General features: G+C 36.4%; 1 protein-coding gene across 1 annotated transcript; it reads left to right on the top strand.

Moving 5' to 3' along the window:
• Positions 1-1,080: 1,080 nt before the first annotated feature.
• On the top strand, positions 1,081-21,255 carry LOC108573383. Its single transcript, XM_017935823.1, has 4 exons — positions 1,081-1,171; positions 4,505-4,960; positions 11,260-11,688; positions 21,065-21,255. Exons 2-4 carry the CDS (start codon positions 4,516-4,518, stop codon positions 21,253-21,255), a joined length of 1,065 nt encoding a protein of 354 aa, XP_017791312.1. The 5' UTR covers positions 1,081-1,171; positions 4,505-4,515.
• Positions 21,256-27,462: the final 6,207 nt, after the last annotated feature.

Raw genomic sequence — 27,462 nt, 5'->3', positions numbered from 1 at the left:
TACAATTTTTTAAATTAAACTGATAAAATGGTTTTATCTTTTTAACCCTACAGTATATTACGTTTTAATAATATGACGTTAAAAGTTAAAACTATGAGATTCAGACATACATATCTTTACAAGTAATTTATATTTATGAAGTTCCTTAATTTATAACATATTAATAATTATTTTTTGATATCTTGACGTGCGAAAAATCGAAGAATTGATGAAAAAGATTCTTCAAGTGCAAAATGTACATTACACGTATATCTATATACTATTCTCAATATAAAAAGTTCTATAAGGATATGAAGGATGGTGCAGTGAAAGAGTCAAAATCTGTTAGCACCAAATTTGGCGAATGCAGAAGATAAGTAGCATTTTCTTAATGTAGTTACAAAATTTGTTATTTTATCACTTGTCTAATGCTGTGTACGTCACAGACTTGTTTCATATTATGAGAATTTGTTGTAAACTGCACAGTATTCCCTCTGAAACTCATACATTATACAAATACTTCAAAATTTCAGATGGGAAATTCTGTTGCTTACACAACTTGTTATAACTTTGTACCATCACACATACTTATGAAATCAAATTTAGCTACTCATTGTCAGAAATAACGTGCACATGTCACACATTCTACTTTGTTTTTTTGCACAACTTTACTACAATAATTTAAATATTGTTAGATCCTAAATGTGCTTACGAACATATACTCTACTTTATATCTCAGAAATGAAACAACTCTTCGAACTTTCAATCTCGATAATCGATCAAATTCAATTTTTTTTCTCCCACAAACGTCAATAATCGTCGAAAGAGAAAGACGAAGGGGCTTGGAAAGGCTAAGATTTAAAGTTCAAAGGAAATGCTTTGGTAACGGATACACGTTACACGAGGGTGACAAGAGAAGTTCAAGGTCGGCAAGTCCTCGTACGTCCTTGAATCCAGGCTAGTCCCCGGTATCCCTATCGGGGACAATCAAACGGTGACGGACTTCCGGAAGCTGGCTGCAACGTGTGCGCAGCCGCTGCACCCCCTGGTAAGGCGCACCTGCGCATTTTCTAGGAGAATTTCACTCACAGGCGAGGTTTTGCCTGTCCCGGATTGTCGCGTTTGTTCCGACAGAGCAGGCTGCCGGAAGTGAAAATAGAGAATTACCAACCCCTTCGGTTGTTCACATATCGTGAGTATTTATTCATTCTTAAACGTTCCTATACCCTTCATATCGCCGATACTCCTTCATTTCACAATTGTTTAGATCAATCATCAGAATGATGGTCCTTGAATCTCGCCATTTGTTTGCAAGGTAGTACTCTTCGTTAATATTGTCGTCGTTTTGTTTTCGTCAACTCCCCCGTCTTTTATCTGATGCTCACGGATCTAGCGAGAATGACTCACCTGTTATCGTTCATTTTTCCATTAAAATCAGCACAGCTCGGTCTCGACGTCTGCTATCTCTTTCTTTTTCTTGTTTTGTTGTATTTACGAGGGCCCGGTGGTGTTAACCTGCGAGCGTCAGCGACCGGTGTTGACTAGGTGAATGACTCATAGGCTAATTTACGATTTAATATTTGTCGAGAAAAATTAGGAAGCGATTCCTTCCGGAGAAGGACGTTGCTTCGTACTGTTCGTTTTTTTCTTCTTCTACGGTTACGCTTGATAGTCTAAATTACCACTATTGGAGAGATAATGATATGTCCTGTTGCAATTATTTCCTACCAATTCTTTTCTACTTATTTTGCGCATTTTTCTGTTTACGTTTGTTTAATATTGTTCATACGAAAAAACAAAATGCGGTATAGTTTAGCATAGTAGAATGTATGTTTGATAGGTTTCGACACGTTCGTATAAAATTTGTCCTGTTGGTTAATGACGGAAAGACAGTGTGAAAGAAAGTGAGATTATTAGCATTGTTACGATAGGGTCTAAATTATTACGCTATTTGCACGATTGAAACATTCGCAAATTCGACAATTACATGGCTAGTGAGCATAATTGCTTTTAAGTAACAAAATTTATTCCGTTGTTAATGCTAATTGAGAAAATTAAATGTATAGTGATATTTTGAAGATGAAATCGTAATTAAGGGTAATACTATTATTTTATTTCTATTTTATCTTATGGAATTTAAATTGACACCAGAAAATATATTTCTGTGCCTACAAAATTTTCTATTGAGTATAAACAACTTACATACTGCGTCGTATTATACACACTGCGCAAAGTTCGAAAAAGTTTTCACCTGCTTTTTAAATTAAAAACTAAACGAAGGTGTAGAAAGTGAAAAATATTCCAAATTACTTTTTCCCATTATTTTCAACAATTCATAAACCACTTTTGTATACTTTTTGGTCCTAGAGAAGTATCGTGTCCGAACGAAATCGTTTTATTATTAAATAAACTTTTGCATATAACTAAAAGAGGTAATTATTTCGAATATTAATAAACTTTATTTAAACTATGCGCTCCTATTCGTATATTTATGTTTGTTTTTCACAATGGTCCACTACAAAACCCTTACAGACGCTTGAGGTTCTTTTGGAACCGTTTCTTCGCCACTATTAGCGATTTGTCACAATTAATAGCAAAGTTCTACGTACTTTTAGTGACTTATTATTGAAAAAGAAAATTCGAAAATTTGTATGAAATTCTTGACAACAAAGTTATTCCAAATTTTCTGGGATATTTCGACCGTTTTATTCTTCCTTTAAATAATTTTTATTTCATCAAGGAATCTCCGCGTTCTCTGATTTGAACGTAGTTAAAGCACGGAATCTTTCCGTAACCTTAATTCGTAGAACGTATTTATCTTCGGCACATGTCAAATTTTATTTTGCATTGCCACGTAAATGAAACTATTTCTCGCGTTCCTAATATCTTTATGTCTTCACTTTTCCGCGGTGTTCCTCTTTAAGGAAACTGTTCCAGTCGTCTGTCGTTTCTGATCCAGGATTAAATTGTACAGTGTAATCTCCTTTTAAAAGGTCCTGTAATTCGTTCACTTTGTCTTTACACGATGAAATCTTCAATCTTTTCATTAGTATAAAATGAAAATTGCAAATGGTGTTCAAATTTACCGAAATTTTTGAACAAAGGTTACATAGTAAATTAACTCGTGCAATGTTTGAATTGCGATCAATCGTGAAGTTGTGATAACTAATTTAAAAGAATTTTCATAAATAATCGACGAAGTTGTTATTAAGAAATATATTTTTGAGGGGTTGCAAAGGGAGTCTTTCACGTCAGAATTGTTCGAAATCTTATTCATTTGTAAAGCTACTTTGCAAGGAACATCAAGCAACATTTTCTCATTTTCTATCTGTACGTTAAGCTTTCAGTATTGCAATAATAAAGTGTAATTATATCAAGCAAAATTGATTAGTGTTCTTAGCAAGTCGAATTTGATGGACGTGAAATTATGGCATAAGTGTTATTGTAACGAAAGTCTCTGCAAGTAGTATAATATTCATTTGTTTAATATTACAATTGGAAGAAAACCCGCGTGTAAATAAAAATAGTTTTAATAAATGCAAACAATTTTAAACTTCCAAGCATTGTTTGATAATAAAAAGAATCTGGAATTTTGAGGAATATTACTCTTGCGTCTGCGCTTCCTGAAAAACTTCCTGAAAGCACAATGTACATACAGAAGAGAGATCAAATACATTGGAATCTTTTTAATTAAAAGTATTCCTCTGATATCGCTTTCCTTTTAAGTAAATTGAAATGTGTACATGCAGATGCAAAAGAACATAAATGTCACACGTAAAAATAACTCAAAAAGAAAAATTTGATTTAACCATCTCGTAATGGATTTTTTATATAATCGCAAATGAAATGACCAACTTAAAGAGACGACTGCAACATACACATATCCCTCGAGTTACACGATAGATACGTTCGACAGAAAATTGTGCAAATCGAAACCGTGTAAAACGAGGCAGAGCTTGCATATAGAAAAGAAAATTGGAACTAAGTTTTAAGCCGTGTAAATCGAATCGAAGAATATAAAGAAAATTCGGAGATACGTTCATAATAACCGTGTAAAATCAGACAAGGATTGTATGGAAAAATGGAGTTTGGTTAGGTTAGAATGCTCTAGTGCATTCAAAACGTATTCAAAGACGTAAAATTTTTATGTAAAAATAAAAACAGTGTTCGATCTTCGTCAGAACATTCAAAAGCTGGGACTCGGTTTTTCTTTGCTTGTGGAACAATATCACTGTCCGAGTCACTAACATTAATTTCTCACGGTTAAATCCGTCTTTGAGTTACAACAAAATATATAAAAAAATGCATAATCGAAATAAAACACAAATTTTCTTTTTTTTCTGAAATTTGAAAACCGTGTAGTTCGAGGGACGGGTGTACGTAATCACAGTCTGTTGCTGCAGAATGTATCTATGTCGCGACAAGCATTTCACATCGAGCATCTCTCATACAATATCCATCAGCATTCCTAAAACCGCGACATTTCCACTTTACAACTGAGACTTACGGTTAATTCCTCCGACAGGTTTATTAATTATGTACAAAACAGTACGAAAGGGCGATGCCAGCCTACAGTACACAATTCTACCGCAAACAGACCAACAATTCTCCTCGTCTGGGTTCCCTCAGGCATCGGATAAGCCGAGACCAAAAATCATCAAGTACACTATGGGTACGTTGATGGTCCTAATCATCATGTCCTGTGTCGCGACACCGTTTCTCATGAATCAGAACGATCAGAGCCTATTCGCTAGCACGGTGCTCGCAATGCGCCGCGTTGGCCATAATACAGTGGCTAGAAACTCGTCGAGGAGTCAGGAAAGAGACACCGACGTGAACAAAAGCAAAAGCAGGCTCCTGATCACGACCACGATGTCGACGACGGAAGTCTACAGGAAGCAAGATATCGAGGACGAGATGACTACGGTGACGGAGCTACAGAAAGGGGACGAACAGGAGACGGAGGACCTTACCACCATGGGTACGAGTCTCTTTTCTGTTGTTTTCTCTTTGACTCAGCTTTCTTAACACTTAGCCGACCGAATGGGCAGATCTCCCCGCTGTGAAGTAAGTCGCTGCATGATCTTCACCGGGAAGATCTCCCACTTCTCCCTTAGCAACGCGTTGTCTTTTATCGTTGCCTTGAACTGGAGGTGTTCGCAATTCGTGAAATACCTTTTCTGCTTTTGTAAAACACAAACAGCGTACGGTCGGGCGTGGCGCGCGCGGTTGGCTAACTAAGTGTTAAGATTTTAGATTTTCTTTTGGTAATTACAGTGGGAATACTAGAATTGAGCATGTGCAAGGTAGAATAGAGAGTTTTATACTCAGCTTTCTTGAGATTTAAGACTTTCTTTTGGTAATTACAGTGGGAATACTGGAATAACATGTGCAAGGTAGAATAGAGTTTTATTTTTGTTACGCAAAGTGAACTGGTGCTTCAACTGAGTCGTGAATAATTATCCAATATAGTTTCGATGTTTCCAGTAAATGGGTTGTAAATTATTCTTGTATTTTATTTTACTTAATTTGATTGACGGAAATAAATTTCCATTACAAATACAATATATTAATACTATATGTGACGAGTATCCTTACGATGTCGGTAACACAATTACACACAAAGAAAATAGTTAAAGTACAAGAAACAAGAATATGTTTACAAAATAGAAGATCTAACATACTGCCATGGAAATTAATAATAGAATTATGTTATAGTAAATTGTGGTAGTTGTAATACTGGTCTGAAAATATTAGCGGACATTAAGTAAGTAGAGTAGTTCAGAAGTAAAGTTGGAGACGAAAACTAAAAATGGCAAAAAACCAATTCATGTGAGGTAATTTGAAGTCGCCGATAGTCAGGATTTCTAATCTGATTACCCGACGCAACTAAAATTTAATTTGTTTGTTTAACGGAAATCAATTTCCATTACATATATAGTTGGGGCCACGATATAGCGAGGTCGTAAATTAAACTCTCAAGAATCGGCATCGATTGATGTTGCGGCACTCAAGGCCGTGTGTTGCAGTCTGTTTGAGGGTTCCAACAATAAACGAATGGTAGCATATGATTTGGTACTTCAAGTAGAAAATGGTATTTCATTTACAAATGGAAAATATGTTAATATTAAAGCTACACAATCCTTTTGCATTTTCTATCTGTATATAACACGAGCAGGTAAATGAAGATGTTAAAGACCTCAATAAGACCTTCACTTGTAACCGTACTTCCAAAAGCGGCTTTTCCCAGAAGAAAAAAACCCTAAATTATCCTAGCTGAACTCAATTTTCAGTATATACAATAGAATCAGTTTGACTTTCGCTGGATACAAGAATTCTTTGTACGGTCCTGACCATGGTTTCAAGTACTTATCTGCTCGTATTTCTGTCAATTTCGGGGTCCCGGCAGCTAAAACATGTTTACTTTGACGCCTAACCGATTTTACAACCTCGCTATATCGTGGCCCCGACTATAAATGTTGTTCAAATTATATCGTGTTTGATATCATTTTCATCAGAAAAATCTCACCAACATGTTAAAAAAAGTTTCAGATGAAAAAAAGTAAAATTAAAGAAATTATATTTTTCTATTATGAGCACTTGGCGGGGGAGTCGCTGCGGACTCCAGAAAAATTCGGGAATCGAGCGAGAGATTCAGAAAAGGTTCCATCGAGCGAACACGTCTAGATCTCCAGCCGTTCGAGGAGACACAGCACATTCGAAAGATTCTCTCGTGTGAACAAGATACTCTCTCCAGCCGTTCAAGTACAATTCGAGTCTTTGAAACAAAGTCGTCAATCGTTCGTGACGCACTCTACGTTTTGCTAACGTTCGAGCAAAGTAGATTTTGAACTAGTTACCCAAGATTAATTTAGCGGGTAACAGTCGTGACCGCGAGCTTCCTTTTGAACATCGCAAAAGAACACGTGCGCGGCAAATATATTAATATTGTATGTGATGGAATCCTTACGATATCGGTAACGCGAAAAGAAGACGGGTGAAGTACAAGATATGAGTGTGTAAAACAAGAAATGAAGAGAAAGACAAAGAAGTACAGAAAGTTGTGTTGTTTTGCAGGAGAGTAGGTAAAGGACGTAACAAAGTAATAATTTAGATTAAATTTTAATTGGCAATTATCCTTAATAGCCAAGATAGCAGGAGCGTTTAATATTAAAGTATTATGATTAAAAAATATGTTTAGGAATTTGAAAGGACGCACGTTACTGTCTCGACAGCATGAAGAATATACGAGGATTATAAAGCATATTTTTCTCAAAATTTCGTACCTTTAAGATCATAAGAATATTCCCTTTATAAGAAATAGGGAGATGTTTGTACATAAAAAGTGGATGAAAATGGAAGCTGGTAATCCCTTTGAAGTTTACATCCTTGTTTGTCGTATTTCATTTCAACGAGGATTTGCATTTTCTTTCGTAATATCTTGAAAGGGAATTCTTACACACGTACGTATTAAGAGAAGAACAAATAGTATTTGAAGAGAACTTTATCCATGCACACAAAGCCTTCTTTGAACGCCATGACGTATCTCTGCACATAGAGAAGTTCCCTTCTTCTTCTCCTTTTAGTGGGATAAAAAGTTTCAAGTTAAGTTTTCTTGAACAAATAAATATTTTTATACCAGGATTATCACTTTCTCAGAGAGGCAATAGTTTAATGATGCTTAAAATATTTTATATAAAATTGTTTTATGTCAAACTTTTAAAAGTAGATGCGAGAGTATATTGCTTTTGATCTTGAGAAATCTTGAAACGACACTTGCACTATTTACCTAGAAAAATATTCGAAAAACAGACACAGGGTGGCTCGTAAGTTACGAACTGGCTTAAAATTGTTATAACTTTTTTATTTATTAAATATTCTAATTTTCGTTCGACACGTAACAAAGTATGAAGTATGGGGATTATGTGACGTTGATTACGGAAAATCACATCACGCGCGTGCCTTCCATTTTCGCTCTCACATAAGCGGGCTCTTTCTATAGCATGTTCCATGACCGCTGTTAACGTTTCTGGCTGCAACGCCCTAATTTCTACTTGAATATTGATCTTAAGCTCTTGCAGTGTTCGGAGTTTGCTAACGCATAGCCTTTCCTTGGGATAACCCCATAGGAAGAATTCGGGAGCCATCAAACGCGAACGTAATTGCCAGTTCACTTCACATCCTCTTGACATAATTCTTTCGCCCAAAATTTGCCGAAGAAGTGCCATTGTGGCTCTAGCAGCATCAGCAGTAGGTTCATCTTGCGTCTTGTCTTCTACCATAGAACGTAAGAAATCTTTAATCATGGCTTGATATTGCCGTGCAGTTATCGTCGCCGCATTTCCGTTGGTGTCTTCAAAGAAGTAAAGCCCGATTATTGCCTCAGACGTTGCACTGCACCAAACCGTGCGTTTGTTGAGGCGTAATTGACCCCGATAGACAGCTCTTAGGTTTTCCAAACCCCAAAGTCTGCAATTCTGTTTATCGATGGAGGCACTGGGATGAAAATTAGCTTCTCGGACGTAATCGGGCGACGAATACACTCGGTCTCTTCTTTGGTCAACTGTTGAAGGCCGATTGCGAAGCTTGTTCGTTGCTCGTAGTCAAGTGGTTTTAATTCGTGCGCAAGATGCAAAATGGTGCAAAATACGCTGCAGTGACCGAGGTGGCTAGACCTTCTTCAAATCGTTTCTGGTTCTTCCTTAATAATTTGTTGTACACGTTCGATATTCATCTGTACCATCGCTGAACGTGGTCTCCCTGATCGTGGCAGGTCAACCACAGAGTCTTGTTGCTCAAATCTTTGAGTCAAGCGAAGAATCATTGATATTGGGGGACCATTTCTGATACGCTCCTGGCGTTAGGACTTCGAGACGCTGATTCTCAAAGTAGAATCGCATGATTTTGATTTGTTGTTCAGTGCTGTCCTCCTGGAGGCCCAGCCCAGTGATGGCCTCGATATTTTGTGACTAGGCCCACTTCACGCGAGAAAGTCCCGACTTTACGGAGACTCCAGAGGATTCCCAAACATTCCTTCGCCGAACACCTCTTCGGTCGTTGTGCATCCCTTCCCTAAAATAGCTCGTTTAGGGCGTAACGAGAAGGGGGTGTCAATGCATCGGAGAAAAACTGATTGGTGGAGAATCGTTTTGGAAATCACCAATCAGGGTGATTCGGCGAGGAACGCAGCTTTCGTGGAGACGGACCACGAAAGCTTGAGACAGTTCAAATAGAAGTCTCATCGATAGACCAGTGTCGAATTCCCATAATTGAGAACAGTGTAACCAGTCCGGCGTAACAGTCAATAATAAAACGAGAAACCCATGGTGAATCGACGTTAATTTTGTTGAAACCCTTTCCCACATCGAGAAGCTATCGGGAGAAGTTTGCATCTAAACATACATTTTTACAAAAAAATAAATAAATTTTATCATATTGTAAGTAAAAATTGTTCAGTTAAAAAAATACTAAATTTTATATGTAATATATCTTGTTATTATGTAGATTGTATATATTTTATTGTCTTAACGGCTAATAGGCGTAATTGTCTTAATGGCCCGCCAAATATTTTCGAATTTACAATTTGGCCCACCTAGGCAAAACTTTGGGAACCCCTGTGTTAAATGGTGCAGAGGGGCTAACACTTTAAAGCGTAGGATATTGTAGGGGTGAGTTTCTTAAAGGTGAAAAGGGTGCAACCCCTATTTCTTTTTTAAATAGGATGGTATTTTAGTTTTTCTATATTTGGAAAGATGTTATCTCTTCCTTTTTATTACGCATAGTTGAGGAATTATTGCGGCAAATGCTTTACGCATGGGGAGCTTCGTGTAGGTGTCGAAAGGTATCAAAAGAAATGTATTCTGCTTTGAAAATTATTTTATTAGACGTTGACAAAGTTGTCCATTCCCTTCCAAACGCGTAATTTATTCTTGTGATAATATCTTTGCGAACATTTTATAACATTGCTGGAGTTATGGATTCACATGCGGCGCGAATTCTTCTTTTCATATCCTCTTTCGTAGGAGGTGCCGTTTCCACCACATTTTCCTCTATGCAGCCCCATAAAAAAAAATCAAAGTTCGTATTAACATTTAAAGTATCCAACAACGCAATATAAGCCACTTGATAAAATATCTTTTAAAGCAGAACACATTTCTTTTGATATCTTTCGACATTTACGCGAAGCTCCCCTTGCGCAAGGTATTTTCCGCTATAACACCTTAACTATGCAGAATAGAAAAAGATGCTTCAGATAAAAGTTGTTAGGTTTGATAACGTGCTTCCGAATATAGAAATATTAAAATATCGTCCTATTTAAAAAATAACAGGGGTTGCACCCTTTCCACCCTTAAGAAACTCACCCCTGCAATATTCCACGCTCTAAAATGTTAGCCCCTCTGCACCATTTAACACCTGAAAATTTCAAGTTGATATTCGGCTTCGGGGGAAAAATTTTGCAACACTTTATCTGCTCCACCTGGTACAATATACTATTGCAAAATAGTATAATTTTTTAGTAATATTAGGTAGAAAGAGGAAAACAAGAATGGCTAAATTCCAGAGACACAGTTTAATCCGTAAGAGTATTTTTGAATACTTGAAAAATTGAGTGATGCATGTACTATATGTGAGTGCAAAATATTAATAGCACAATATAACATCAGAATGAAAAGAATAATATATAAAAAATGATTATGAGTTAGTCTTTCATAACGTTATAAATCATGTGATTTGTTTAAATTGAAAAACAATTGTACTGCAATTTCATATTACATTTTAAATTATTGTTAGGGACTTACATACGTCACGTATTCGTGTTAAAGTAAAAAGGATATTCAGTTTGAAGTATTTTTACGAATAATTGTTATTACTACGAGTTCGTTAGTTTTCGCTATTATTAAATCAAATAATATTCATTTTATGTACCTATATCGAGAAATGGCAGGAGCCCTTTTCCAGCATGTAAATTGGGCAAAAATTTAATAGATCGTGTAGCTCAATTAGTAAAGTAATGGTTCAGTAAATAAAAAACTTCACTCAACAAGTTTTTCTTTTTTCTTCATGAGTTTCAAACGCCAGACACGTTTTTATATCGCTTCGCTGTTGCGTTGTTTAAAGTTTCGTAATATTTTACTCTAACGAGGGACGTCACCTAATTGATACGCCGAGTTACAAGCGCTAGTTTTATCATTTGATTCTCAAGAGATTCCTTAAGCTCTGATTTCTTAAAGTTTGAAGGAACCTTCCTAACGATTCCTTTTTCCGAACTTATGCCAACAGATTTCGCAACGACTGGCATGCAACACTTACAAACTGCCACGGAAACATCGACGAACGTCCGACAGACGTCCACGTCGACTTTATATCCATCAACTTCACCGACGTCGGCGACGAACCTGAAAACGTTGACCAGCACTTCGAGCGAAGTGACCAAGTTAACTTCAAGCGCGCCGACGAGGAAGGCAAAGATGCCGAGAGTAACCTTGAAACTCCGTGAGAACGAAACAATACCACAAATGTACATGAAGGCGGGGATAGCGTCGTACAAGAAAGGCAACATCACCACAAGCGTGTTGGCGCACGGTTTAAGCCTGGAGGGGTTAATCTTCAAGACTCCGGAGGGAACGATAAAACCGTGGCCGCAGAAGTGGTTCTTCCCTGATCCCTCGTCCGAATTCCAATGGAGGGCATCGACGCCTGAACAAGTAAGTTAACAACTAACGGCGTTCAGAGAAAAAAAAAAGATGTCACGAGGCAAAACTAAATTGTGTTATTGGGTTGAGCAGAAAGTTCGTGCCGATTTTTGATAGATAGCGTTTGAATACGTTTGAACAAACAAAACTCGACGAAAATGAACGAAGTTCGCATGTACTATGAAAGATAATTTTTTCACTTGCCTTTTGGAAGTCTATTCAATACAATTACTAGTTTCTTTTCGGAGTTATATTTTAAAGATGGCAGAAAATAGAGATTTCCGACACTTAATGTTTTCCTTTTACCAAATAATGTTTACGGAGAAGGTAGCCTATCAGAAAAAATTGATTACAAATGATTTGCAAAATTTAGAGATAAAAGTTTCGATCTTAAAAAAATGAGAAAAGGACGTTTTGATAAAATAGAACTTTAAATTACCGGGAAAGCTAAATTCATTTTTTTTTATATTGTTTAAAATTACACAAATATGTAATGATTAAAATAACAAACATATTGATAATATAAACAAGAGACATCTGAAAGACGGGTCAGCGATGACCCAATATCCGCCGTTCAAAGGATAATAGTTTCGTAGTCGGTGAGAAGACAGAGGAAACACGATCACTTTTATTTCTTTAAGCGAACCAATTACTTTTTCCATGGTATTATTCGGTAGAACTGGTGTCCTAAAACTAACAGTTTCTTAGATATTCATGTTTTAAAACAGAGTTGGCTAAAATATTATTTCAAGTAGTAAATACTAAATAGTCTATTTTGTTTTAAATCATGCGTATAACTATAAAAGTAAAACAGTTTATTTGTTGCGATGAATTTTTCAAATATTCCCGACTAGAATTTCAGTTAGGCATGCCTAAAGACGAATGTGAGTCCAATACGGAAACAATTAGGCACACCTAAATATTGCAAGCCTAATCGTTACCGCATTAGGTCCTAATTCGGAAGGAATGATGCATGCTTAAGTTGGGCATTCCTAACAGTTGCCATACGTGGCCCAAATGGAGGTAGCCGAGCGGACGCTAAGTTAGGCATTCCTAACAGTTGCCATACGTGGCCCAAATGAGGGTGGCCGAGCGCACGCTAAGTTGGGCATTCCTAATAGTTGCCATACGTGGCCCAAATGGGGGTGGCCAAGCGCACGCTAAGTTGGGCATTCCTAACAGTTGCCATACGTGGCCCAAATGGAGGTGACCGAGCGCACGCTAAGTTGGGCATTCCTAGCAGTTGCCATACGTTGCCCAATTAGGGGTGGCCGAGCGCACGCCTAAGTTAGGCATTCCTAACAGTTGCCATACGTGGCCAAAATGGGGATGGCCGAGCACACGCCTAAGTTAGGCATTCCTAACAGTTGCCATACGTTGCCCAAATGGGGGTGGCCGAGCGCACGCTAAGTTGGGCTTTCCTAACAGTTGCCATACGTGGCTGAAATGGGGGTGGCCGAGCGCACGCTAAGTTGGGCATACCTAACAGTTGCTATACGTGGCCCAAATGGGGATGGCCGAGCGCACGCTTAGGTTGGGCATTCCTAACAGTTGCCATACGTGGCCCAAATGGGGGTGGCCGAGCGCACACCTAAATTAGGTGGAGTGGGGCTCTCAAACTTATATGTAGGAATATTTACAGTGTCGGACGCTTGCGTGAGAGCCTTGCGTGAGAGCTTTCAACAAGATAAAAGTTTTCTCGTGAGATTTCATTAATGTCTTCCAATGACAGCCTAATAAAACTATTCTAATATGGGCCTAATGCGGCTGGCCTCATTGGGAAAGCCTAATGCGGCCCTAACGCGGCTTTCCCAATTAGGCGGTCGTGAATATTCCGCGTTACATACCGCCTGCGGGCCTAACAGGCAAATTAGGCTAGCCTAATGCGGACCTAATATCTGCCTAACTGAAATTCTAGTCGGGTTATTTAGAACTAGTATTTTATTTGAAGAACGTTGAAATCAGTGGGGCTTTATTTTTGAAATATTTTATATTTTTTCAGTTTATTCGAGTAGCCTAAGCGATGCAAATTTTGAGCAACGTAGGTACTTTGTTACGTGCGAATGTAGTCGCACTTGAACTAAAAATAAATTTACTTTGCCATATATTATGATTTCTTGTGTTGTAATGTTATTTCTTTTCTCAACTTATTTTCATTGTAAAAAAATGTTCAAAGTACATATTAGAAATACAAGGTTAAGATATTTCATTTTATGCTTAAAGTTATTAGCTTAAAATTATTTTATTCGCCGTAGTTTTGCTTTGTATTTAAAATAGCATTTTCTCTGAACCGTATAGCATCTATTATTTAAAATAGTATTTCAAATATTTTTTCTCCTAACTCTGTTTCAAAGTAACTTCACGAGTCTTTCTTTATTTTGCAATGGAAGGCTCATAATTAGTGGATTTGCGAGATTTTTGCTTCAACGTTTCAAAATCCATTAACTTGTTTTATAGTACTTATAAAAAATATGATGTTCAATATGATGAGGAAATAATCATCACTGATCGAACTAATCGTAGTTTTGTACTTCGTTCCTCAGTGTTTAGAATACATAGTAGGAATATTAACATTTAATATTCAACAATTAATATTCTTTCAGTAGATATATTTTACACATTAATAAGGATGCATAGAAGCTTTGTAATCAAATGCATCTGTTACTGCGTTTCTTGATGATCATTTTCTTTGTATACTAGACTCATTTAAATATTCTCTTAAATATTTTACTTAAATATTTTCTCAAATATTAGCAAAATGAGATATAGTTAAGTGTAAGCGCACTCGATGAATATTTAAATGGAATTTTCTCAAAAATTTTATTCTATATTTCCAGTCTATTCTTTTCACGTAGAATCACCCACCTCACGGTTGTACCACCAGTTATGAAACAGCAATCACAAGCAATACGTATTTGTGGTCTCTTATCTCGTGAATTATAGAAGCGAATATATTTTCTGTCTGCACCAAATAGTTCTGCTGCCTTAGAATGCACAGACAGCGAATGGGTAGGAAAGAATTACATCTATGATAAAAAGGACGTACATTCAGTGGCCTATTATTGCCCTTCATACGAGTTTCTGTAGAAATGTTCGACACTAATGTTGCATACTTTGCAAAATTATTTTCAATTTAAACTTCCTTTTTTATTTTAATATGTTACAATTTAATACACTTTACCGAGCACTCCGTTATAAACTCGATAAAATGAAACAAATGTTATTCTGCGCTTTGTAAAATTCGTTACGATATCATTTTTAGAGTAGAAATGTAACATATTGAACTCCTTTTGGTTTTTTCCTTCTATTTTATTCACGAGTGTTGCTCACGAAGGAATCAGTTTACGACTTTGAGTGCAAATGGAGAACTTAGGAAGGATCCTTGCGGGTCGCAGAGGTTAATTTATATTCTGCATAAATATTGATCGCGTTGCAGCAAAGATATCTAAACTGAAACATTGATGGCGCTTGATAGGGGTAAAATATGTTGGCGAATCTATAAAAGCAGACGAGAATTTTGTTTACTTAAGTGAATTTGCTAAAAGTGCAATGCAAAACGTGAGCATAAATTGTTTCGATTTGTACTTTTATTTGAAAAGAGTAAACTAAGAAATCGTTAAATTTATGACAAAATATGTACAAAAGAAACATTAAATAATATGTTTGTAATTTTAGAGGAAAAATATTAGAATGAAGCTTGTGGTAGATATAAAATTGAAACATCCGTGTTTCTGTACAAAGTATAAAATTTTATATTTTCTTCGTTTTTACATCATTCGGAGCTAATGGTATTAAATTTCAATATTCCGGCGTAGAAAGATTTTTACGCTGATACATTCGCAAGCATAGAAAGCGGCGAAAAATCGCTCCGGACGGAAAGCGGCATTTAATTTCATAGATTAAATTAAAGTACACTCTACCGTAAATGTGTCTCCTTAAAGGGAATGTGGACGTTATTTAAATGCAAGATTGCCTTGCACGTCGAGCTTTAGGTGCTCCTTGGAATCAGAATTTTAAACTCGTTGTTTTTAGAGATTTTCGGAAAGGGTGCTGTCTTGAACGCTTCGAACCATTTGTTATATTCCAATGGAAAGTATTTTTCACGTCGATTTCGGCGAATAGATTGTGCGAAGATCATTTTAAAGCAAATGATATTTCAAGGAAAATCTGACAAAATAAAGCATTTCCGCTCAAATTAGGATGTTGAAATTAATGCATTGTGCGAAGATCATTTTAAAGCAAATGATATTTCAAGGAAAATCTGACAAAATAAAGCATTTCTGTTCAAATTAGGATGTTGAATTTAATGCAAAAATTTGAAATTTTTGTTACTGATACAGATTTCAAATTTGTTTTTATGGAAAATCTGACAAAAAAAATGCATTTTTGTTAAAATTAGATTGCTGAATTCAATGCGAAAATGTAAAACTTTTGCTATTGATGCAGATTTCAAATTTGCACGGAAATGTAAATTATTATACATATGAAAACACTTAATTTGAATTGTTTATGTATTATTGAGTATTGGCGAAAAATGTGTTATTGTTTACTTTGTATTTCGTACCGCAAATGTTTTAGCTTCTGAGATATTGTCAGTGATGTTTGTTATTTAATTTCAAAATTATTATTAATCATTTAGTTGGGTATATCAATTAATATATGTATGTTTTCGTAAAAAAATATTTTACGCATCTTGTTTACGTACTGACTCTCAAGTTCAAGGGGTTAAAAAAGTTGGATTTGAAAACCTTGTTTTTTCAATATCAGAGAAACTATTGCGTTTAGAAAAATGGTTCAAATACACGAAATGTGCATTTCCTAATAAAAATTTCGCCTACGTAAATAGTCTTCTCAAAACAACCGTTTGTTTAAATAATATATTAAGAGTTAATATTTTTTCGTTAATTTTTGTTGCGAAATGTTAATTTATTCTCAGAGAATGTTACAAGTATACATATATGCATTTAAGTCCATTCACGTTTGTTTAATTCGTTGAAAATAATTTTGTACGAGAAATACAGAGAACATTGTGACGATACTTCTAGCATAATGAAGAAAATTTACACAAATCTATTTTCATCATTTAGATTACGTTACGATAAATGTTAGGGCTTGCGGTTGATCTTTCGATCGTTCAAGCGTTCCCGGTTTTTGGGCTACGAAGGACCAGTTTCTTGGTTGAAACACTAAGTGTTATTTTGTGTTCTATGTTCTAAACTAATTCGAGGTCTAGAGTCTACTCTGCGAGGTGCGAAGTCTTTCTTCCGGAGTCTCTGCGGTTTCCCTCGACGAAGACTCCTATTTTCCCAAAAACACCCTGATTGGTGATTTTTCCTTTTCTAAAATCACCAATCAGTTTACTCCGGTGCGTCGCAACCTCCCTCCATTTCGCCCTTAGCGCGTCATCTTAGGGTGGGATAAACAACGACCGGAGAATCCTGTGGAATCTCCGCTTTCCTAGGCTTCGTTAAAGTCAAGTGGCCCGTCGACGTTGGCAAAAGTCGTGGGCCACTTTTCTATTTTCCGTTCGGAGACTCCAGGATTCATGGCAGGATCTGGTCCTAGGGACTAAGTGTCGCAGGCAACGCAATAAACACTTGTGGTGTTTTGAGGAAACGATATTTGCCTGCGACGGCGACCACTTGACTTGCTGCCATAAATACGGCTACAGGATACACCTTAACACTCACTGTACCCTCTCCAAGAACTGTATTAATATTACGAGTGACTTCCGCTGCGTTCTGGCTCAATTTGAATTCATAATTATGGGATAGGCCTCCATGCCCATCAAAAGGAGCAAATCTGGTCCTAGGGACTAAGTGTCGCAGGCAACGCAATAAACACTTGTGGTGTTTTGAGAAAGCGATATTTGCCTGCGACAGCGACCACTTGACTTGCTGCCATAAATGCGGCTACAGGACACGCCTTAACGATAAACGTTTGCAAACAACAATAGGAGCGAAACTAATTAGGAATTAAGCGATATAATAGCGTTACAGGCATATGCAACAAATTTTCAAAATCGATTTTTCCAAGAAAATAAGTAATGTTTCATTGTACATTTTCAATTTCTTTTCGCAGGAAGAATCACCTTCTTTTGCATTGTAAATAAATACTATCTATTACAAAATGTCCTGTACACAACGAGCTCAACAATTTATGATAAACTATTATGGAATAATAATTTATTAATCCCCGTGTTGCTTCTGCATAACTGTACAAATGCGGTTAGAAAGTTTCCTATTTAATGAACGCGAAGCTTAATGCCACTATCATGTCGAGCGACTTAAGTGGGGCAAAATTTCCGATATTCAATTTTGTGTTATTATGCAGGATTAATTTACATCACGTCACAAAAGTATTGGAGCAGCTGTTGTTCATAAGACAAGTGTATTTTTTTGCTTTTTGTTTTTTAAATTATTACGCGATCTTAATTAACGCGGTTTGCAAACAATTTAATCCTTGAGATACAAATAATATTACTGGAAATATATTAATAGTTATATTATACACTTCAGTGTTACGTTTTTATCTGTTACCGACATAATTTTGATTACGGGAGTTTAATCATTTTTAATTAATGCTGGAATAAATAGTTTTGTTTGTGAGCTTAAGATAATTCGTAGCGATCCTCTTCCTTTTTCGAAATTGTGATATGCACTATCGGCCAAAAGTTTGGAATCACCTCCCGCTTTTCATCAATATTAAATCTGCTGCTAATTTTTTATAGATTTGACGTTTATCTCAATTCTACGTTTACCAATTTATCTCGTATCAATTGATTCGAACGATAAAAAATTCTCATAGTCGCTGACTTTTTTCTGGAAATTTTTGTGTAAATTGCAACGCTCAGTGATTCCGAACTTTTGACCGGTAGTGTATACCACTTTAGGAAGTGTTTAAATTAGTATATTGATATTTTTTTTAATTTAATTTTTACGTATTGTCATCTGAAGAAACTGTTGATTGCTCACAGAATTTCAATGATATACACTACTTTATCTACGTCAGTTTTTATAATAATTGCGTATATTACATTTGTAGTTTAGAAAGAATCTTTTAATTACAATCGATTTAATTTTCAGTTCACGTTCATAAGTAAACTAATTACAATTTTTCTTTTAACTTATATACAGGGTGTCCCTTATCTCCTCGAACAAACGGAAATGGGGGGATTCTCAAAGTCGCTGACTTTTTTCTGGAAATTTTTGTGTAAATTGCAACGCTCAGTGATTCCGAACTTTTGGCCGGTAGTGTATACCACTTTAGGAAGTGTTTAAATTAGTATATTGATATTTTTTTTAATTTAATTTTTACGTATTGTCATCTGAAGAAACTGTTGATTGCTCACAGAATTTCAATGATATACACTACTTCATCTACGTCAGTTTTACTTTGCACCGCTGTTTTTATAAGGCTTAGAGAAATGGTTTTTTGCTGTCATTCCGATGTTTGTGTAACAATACATACCTAACGGCGATGCGAAAAATGTGCGGCTGGCAAAGTGTTAAATTAAGAATAATGTGGAATTATTCGTTATATATTATTCGATAACCGAGAAGTCACGCGTACGCGTTTGTTCACGATCGCGCGCGGATGAGAGTCAGCGCTCCCGTGGTTGAGCGCGGGACTCCGATTGACCAGTGTTTTTCGTTAATAATTCAAAAACGAAGCTTCAACCAACATTTTGGTAAAGGAAAAAGTTGTTCAGAGTCACCCCAGCAACCCCCCATTTCCAGGTGTTCCCAGAGTTACGGGACACCCTGTATAATTTAACCGTATAGGTGATCCTATTCTATTCACTTTCCATAACTATGAGACTGTTTTATCTCAGCTCGATCTGTTAGCCTTGGAAATAAGACTAGAAATAAGGTCTGCTTAGGTGATTTATATTATTCCGAAATTATCGAGCTTTTCAAATTTTACATACGAGCTAAAAACTTTCGGCACTATAATTTAGTTTACCTAAATTCCTATCGCACACAGTATGATAAACATTGTGTTGATTGTATTCTGTGACGGTCTGCGTGTAAACACTTTAACGCGGTTGAATCTGTGGATTTCACCCTTTAGAGGCTTACCGATGCAAGTTTTTATGCCGTCGCGCGAATATACCGTTTAGGTGAGAAATTTTTCATATGCCAAAAGACACGATTTAAAAGAGACATTGTTTTAATATCGGATAGAGGTTTGCCGGTTGCTAACTTAAAGTTCTAATTTGTTTCCTCTATACAACTTACGTTCTGAAGCTAGAGGGGTGGCTGACTAATGGTGCAATGGTTTAGGCTTGTTTATCGGGTGAGCAATACGCGGGAAAGTTACAGAAAGCAAGGGGTGAATATTCGGGTGAGCAATACGTGAAAAGTAGTGCAAAACAAGGGGTGACTGAGACTTAAAATTAGGTTGGCTATCAGAATCTCCAATACGGCTAACGATATTTGTAACTGTGTTAATCTTTTAAAAATTAGCTTCTCCGTATTTTTCCTTAACGTTAATACCATGGTATCTTTTCATATTTAGTTATTGTACTTTGCACTAAATAAGTAAATAGAAATCCATGCTATGACAATCAAAATAATACTATAGCTTCTTAAACTAAATGCAGTACTGTCGCATTAGCTGACCGGGATTTTGCCTTGTTAGCTGGTCGTCGCTGTCCCCACTAGTTCTTCGAACTTGCTTCGTGGAGTAAGCTTCCAGTGTTACGAAGCTAAAATAAACAAACTTAACCGATAGTGTCAGGTATCTGTATCTCACCGTACTCAATGGAGAAGAAACATTGAACACACAAAACACCACCTCCCTTCATTGTTGGTCAGATTTGGTCCTGAGCCGCGGTCAGCTAACGCGATAGCACTGTGTAGTAATGTTAATTACCACTTTACCGACCGGTAGCCTATTAATCGGCTTTTTGCCGCCAACGCTTACCGACCGGTAGCCTATTAATCGCTTTTTTACCGCCGAAGATTACCGACCGGTAACCTATTAATCGGTGTAGTAATGTTAATTACCACTTTACCGACCGGTAGCCTATTAATCGGCTTTTTGCCGCCAACTCTTACCGACCGGTAGCCTATTAATCGCTTTTTTACCGCCGAAGCTTACCGACCGGTAGCCTATTAATCACTTTTTTGCCGCCGAAGCTTACCGACCGGTAGCCAAAATCGGTCAAAGTTTGATTTAACATTTCTATAGGCATAAGAAAAAGCGCATATATTCCCGCGCTATAACCTAGAGTCTAAACTAGCCTAGTGTCAGCGATGTATCTGTGGCTGAGTGACCGGTCGGAAGTGCGTAGGATGTTCAACCGCTACCGGTCGGTAAAGCGTTAATAAAAAAAAGTAAAGAATAAAACAAGAAACGATTTTCCTTTATTTTGCAGGAGCTAATAGCGATACTGATATCCGTGGTCATACTAGGGCTGGCATTGTCGGCAGTCTTCACCGTCATGATGTTCTACTTTCAGCGAAAGCCCACGAGACGCCAACGTCAGAGCATCGAGGAGCCGGAAGTTGAAGGTCACGAGGAAGACGAATCGACACTGCTGGATGGCGAGAGTCACGAAACGGAGGAGAAAGAGTAATCGTGATTCCATGACGGGGAAACCGCATTACTCGTAAGACTCGCATATTTTTATAACACGTATAGTACGTCAGTTTATATTTAGGTACCTCGCGCAAAACACCGCTGAACGAACGATCACGGAGATGTTGGAACATCGAGTAATATTTTTCGGATTCGTTTGATCGAGTGCTTGAGGCTCCGTTTGAAGGAATTGACATTCTTTTCGTCGTTCTCGTTTTCGTTATGGTACCCATGGTTACTCGTGAAAAATCGATGAAATTAGAAGTTGGAATTAGTGCAAAACTCGCTAAATACAAACTCTTCCTTTTTACGAGGTCATCAGTAGCATGGTTTTCACTTTTTGATACAAAGAACTGTTACTAATCCGAACTAAACGTTGTTGATGGACTGCATCATGGTTAAAAAAAAAAGTTATCTCTATTGTTTTTCGATCCACTGCGTGGAAAAATTCGGCTCGTTTTTCTGAGTCAGTTTTTGGTTTCATCTGTATGGAGAAAATCGGTCGAGAAACAGCCCGATTTCGAGAATTGAGTGAATAAAAATTTGTTGGCAACAAACACTTTTCTTCGGGCAAACATAGCTAAAATGTGACACGAATACGATTGAAAGGAATAACGTGGCTTTCGAGTGTTTTCATTTCATATCTCGATTCGGTTCGATGAACTTTTACTAAAAATCTTCTGTCAATCATTCTTGTCGTGCTATATCCTTGACAATTGAACGAAATTAATTGATTTTTTGTTTGCCAAAAATAGAATTACTGAGAAATTTGTCTTCTTTAATAATCAATAATATTTATTTTATATTATGAGTATCAACAAATACTTGAGTATCTGTATATGCATTGATATGGTTAATTACTCTTATAAAATTATAACAATAGGAGTTTAACGATGGTAAAATGTTTATGCCTACACGATGAAGTGTTTCGTTCATAAATAGTGATAATTATATTATATTAGCATTCACCGCTTAATTGAACATACTGAAAATGTTCATTCAACTAAAAAGAACACTCGAATTTTTTATTAATTTTTTACAAACTTATACAACTTTACAAATAATTCGCAAAGTAGTAAAATAATGATACTAAAATTACTCGGCCCTTGTCAAATTCACGTTGAATATAAACAATTAGTTATTCTTTTTAGTCACTAAAATTTTATAACCTCGTTGAGAGCCATGTTGAAAATCACGTTGTATTGTAAAAAATCGCATTTCATTCATTACATGGTATTATTCATTTTCATTACAACTTTTATCAACGAACATGTTTTATTATATTGAACGTTTGTTACAACACAGTTGTTGATAGAAACTAGTTTCCAGAAAACATTTAAAGATGCAGATACTGTTTAACGACAAATGAACCTTTAACGGAAGAAAATATATAAAATCAATTTGAGTCCGTGTAAAAAATATCAATGTTATAATTTTTGTACACTTTGATACATTTTATAGAACGAATTAGTCAACATACACTTTTTAATTATCCTTCGTATTATCAAGGATATGAGAGGGTACTTATACGGTGTACGAAATGTACGTTTCTTCAAACGAAAGCATAGCTTTATCTCTGAATAATTTTATTAGAAGAAATTTAAACATCTAACAGCATATATGTATAATTGATGAGTTTTTGAATTAGAGTTTTTGAAAATCTACCCAGACAGTGATTTGGACAGTACGTTACAAAGAGAAGTGTTGAATACTGTCGATTTCGAGTAACACTGAAAAGTGATGGCAGTGGTGAAACAGGAATTTTCGTTAATATCGTCCTTACCCCGATAGTGACTTTTTCAAAAAATTGTCTGTTTCTTCAAATTTTGGATTAGTTTGTTGTCTTGCTGCTCCTTGTGATGATAAGGTTAGTTAGCTTTTGTTACATCAGTTAAAGCCAGATTTCTGCGACGAGGGTCGCCATATCTTTAACGTGGTTGCCCAAGAAGAAGTGTAATTTATGATAGAGATTATTGGAATGGCACTTCGTGCAAGAATTTTTGGAGGAATCTTAATGCAGCAGCGTCAATTTTCGTAATTCTCATTTTAATTAGTAAGTTTTGAGGTGATATTGAATATTTAGATTAGGTTGAACATTTGATTCAAGGTATTCAGTTCTGTTCGAAGCTCGCAATCAGTAAACTTTTTCATTGCTTGAGGTTGGGTTATGGCTGTGCCGTTCAGTCATTGCCCGTACGGGCAGCGTATTAGGCTCCCCCGAGCGTAAACAAATCGGCGGGCAACAAGCCACGCCTTCTCGAGCAAAGTATGTACTGTTCGTTCGAAATAAGAGTAACCTCGCTCTCGGACCGATTCTCGTCCGTTCTGCGCATAGACAGAGAGCGTAGCAGAGGGTAAGACGGAGAGAAACGTAGGCGGTTAAGTGGGGGTTTGGACGTTCTAGCTCTGCCTTAGGCACGTCCCATGCGCGAAGCGAGGTTATTCTTATTTTGAACGAAGAGTAGTAATTATCTCCAGTCTTAATGTGCGTATCCATTTGTTGCATGTCCGCGTATCGTATCAATTTTTACGGACAAGCGTTGCATCGTTGCGTATCAAAATGTAATCACAATTGGATACGCACCGATGCAACGCTTGCTCGTCAAAATTGATACGCAACGGTGATATGCAACAAATGGATACACACCTTTAAGAAGGGTCTATACCAGAGGTCGACAACCTTTTGATTAAAAAGGGCACTTTGAATGGCTGGCTTGTGATAACGGGCACTTTACCTTAATTTTGCTGGAGGGGAAGTTGTGAGCTTAAAGTACATTCTATACGTATTTATTTTAAGTGAATTTATTAATACAAAATTCTACTGGTTCATTTCACGCACAATCATTTTTTGAAACCATTTTGTAAAAATATCTGGCACAGTGGCGGGCACTTGAGTTGCCGACCCCTGGTCTGTACCCTTGCCACAAGCGTCTTTCCTCCACTCTGCTTTAACTCTTTGGGGCATAGTGAGGTAAAAAGTGTCCCACCTTTTTAGTACTTACATATGCACAGTGGGATGTTTCTCATCCCACCTTGAAACATTAAGAAAACAAAACTAATCTAATTTAACCTGCTTTTACAAATTTCATGGTGAGATTATTTATGTCCCACCTAATAATTAATTATCTCAACTTTCTTTTTAAGCTTTAACTGTTTTATGTCGTAATTCATACCTACTTTGTTACATTTTTTTAAAATAAAATTCCTGTGCAACTAGAGTCTGTTTTGTCTTAAAATTCTGTGCTTCAAAGAGTTAATGTATGTGACATCAGTAGCCCGCGACTTCGCCCTCAGCTCTGCCCGCGGGCATCGGCGGGTGCCCTTGCCCGCCTGAAGGCCTGCTGTACGGGTTATGGAGTCGTCGCAGCTTAGGCGTAGGTTGCTGTAGATTCTGAGCATAAGTAATGGGTATGTTTTTGTACGAGTGGTTGGAGAACAGGATTGTCTGAAATGCCTGAGATTTGGTTCCCTTTGATAAAAATATGACAGGAATTGGAAGCAACTGTATGTTTTGGTGCAGTTTCCAGAGGATTGTGTGTTCATTTGACAATGACACAACATTAACGAAGAAGCATTAATTTGGTTAAACATTTGCGCCTTGGGAGAAAATCTTATAAATTGTGTTGCAACTGGAAGAGTAGCTTTGCAATTCTGTCTTTACGAAAATGACTATGCTTTTCTCCTTTTGGAGGGAAAAAGTTTGGTACTAAAAATCAAGGTTTTTTACATTGTTGAATATTATTATGCCTCGAGATTGTTGTGGTTTGTACGAAGGAAGAATTGAATAATTTGATGAATATTTAATATTCTATGTCTTGAGCATAAATATGTGAGGAAGGAGGGGAGTCTGAGATAAGGGTCTTTGTTTTTAGATTGTTGGGTAGGATTTAATGTTGGGTCCTCTTTGGGGAGTTGGGTATTTAAACAATTCTTTAATGGATTATACCTGTTGCCACTGATATGGAGAGTGGCTTTCCTTGAATTATTTAATGAAACAGCTCTTTTTAAAAATTTTTAACGGTATAGTATTCCATCCCTTCCTGATAGATGAAGCTTAGTATTGGTTGAAGTGAAATTTCCATTCTCTTGAATCATTGACTGATTTTTCCAAATTATTCGGCTCTTTTCATACTAAATTATCGTTGCTCAATCGGCAGATGAAGTGGCGTTTTATTATATTCGGTACCTGAAATAAGATCAAATTTAATCAATTCCTATCTCGAATGTGTCATTGCTAATTTCATTGATAACAAACGATCGATATAGTACTTCAGCTAAATTATCTTACTTCTTAGCAATATGTCGATATGAAAATTCATTCTAATATCATTTTATTCGCAAAAAAACATTGTCGTTGCCTTTGTAATACAGAATTTTGAATTCGTCAATTTTCTCTATTCCTAAAATTTAGTTCATGTGTACATGTGGCTGAAACAACGATCTGCTCTCTCTTTTAGAAACATATTTGATTGATTGAAATCCTTCGTGAACAATCATATTGTTCCAGTACCATAGTACATACTCAACACTTTACTGGACTGCAACCTGTTAGACTTAACTTTTTCTAAATTCATTAACCCTTGTACGGATATTGGGTCAATTTTACCCAAAATCAAGTCACAAATACTTTTTCCTTTGTTATTAAATGTATTATTGGGGCTGAAATTTAATTTAATTTGGGCTGAACATTTAGTAAACATTAATAATATTTACAAAAGAGAGAAAAATTTGTGTGAATTTTTTAATAAAAATCAATTATATTTTTCCTGTAACTTCACAAATTCCGTTCAGAAGATTTCTTTCAGTTATATCAATGACAGAGTATTCGTTGACTGTTTTAATAATGAACTGTAAAAATGTGTACTCTTTCTCTCCCAACAAATTTTAATAATCTGTATGTGCTAATAATTGTAGATTTAGGTATCAAATACTTTCGTAACTCTTTGCTATCGGTAAAATTATATACTTCAATGACTTCTTAAGAAGACAGTGTCTGAAAGAGAAGAGCATTGAAAAAACATTAACAAAATTTAAAATACGGATAAAAATTGAAATTTATCTATAATAACATTTATTCCAATTATCACGATGATAACTTGAGTACATTTTATTTGCAGAATAAAATCAACCTTTTATTTTAAATAGTGACTATAATCATCATTGCTTTGTTATTAAATAACTGGCAAATCACCAAAAGGTTTCACATAATAACAATGTCAGGGTGTTAGTATGGACAGTATGTCATCAAATTTCAAACACTTACCGTTAATTGCGCACATTCAACCTTTAAAGAGGAATGAATTTCAATACGGTCAAGTCGAAAAGAATGTGAAACACAAGAAAGCAATCTCCTTTAATGCGATCATGTTATTTGCTACATTTTGTTATTTTCTACAGTATACACATTATGCTCCTGTACATGGAGATAAAATGTTACGTATATGTCGGCAATTTTGTTAGAAAAACGTAATGGAACGCGCTCTGAAATTGTCTAGTGCTAACAAAATTTTATTTTTGTACTTACGAATACATAAACATACTGTCAGAGAAAATCGGTAGTTAGCTGTTCAACACGTTAAGCGCGGTGTCAGTCCGTGGTGACTGACAGTGAACTTTTCGTGTGGATGGCGTCGGTCCGTGGAACTGACAATATCATGTTTAAAAAATAAATGTTATGCACGTCTCCTTTTTTTTTTTGCAATTTATGAACACTTCTTCTATCAACCCGGATTGGTATTTCTTCGTCTGAATGCCGTGTGAGCGCATTTGTTATCTTCTGTTTGTAACCGAACAGCTCGCAAAGTGATCGCCGCTGTGTGCCGCCTGAACGGAAGGCAGAGCGAAATCGGCTCCGCGCTCAACGTGTTAAACTAAATTAAGTAATTACTTGAATATTCGATCGCTTCAATTTCCATCAAGATGAGATTTTAGATAAATATTACCGTTCAAACCAATTACGTAAATATGAAAATATCTTAATCCGTTGCCCTAACCCTTACGCGACTAGCGCCGGTTATATCCGGCATCCACTAAATGCTTCACACTGGCTAAAGCCGGGTATATCCGGCATCCACTAAATGCTTCACACTGGCTAGCGCCGGTTATATCCGGCACCCACTAAGCGCGTCGCATTGGCTCGCGCCTCGACAACTCAAAGGGAAGAATTATTTTAAAATACAGAACAAGGCCTCAACAACATTCCCTT

Source organism: Habropoda laboriosa, unplaced genomic scaffold, assembly GCF_001263275.1.
Source record: "Habropoda laboriosa isolate 0110345459 unplaced genomic scaffold, ASM126327v1 scaffold146, whole genome shotgun sequence".
NCBI lineage: Eukaryota > Metazoa > Arthropoda > Insecta > Hymenoptera > Apidae > Habropoda > Habropoda laboriosa.
This window is presented reverse-complemented; position numbering and strand designations above follow the sequence as displayed.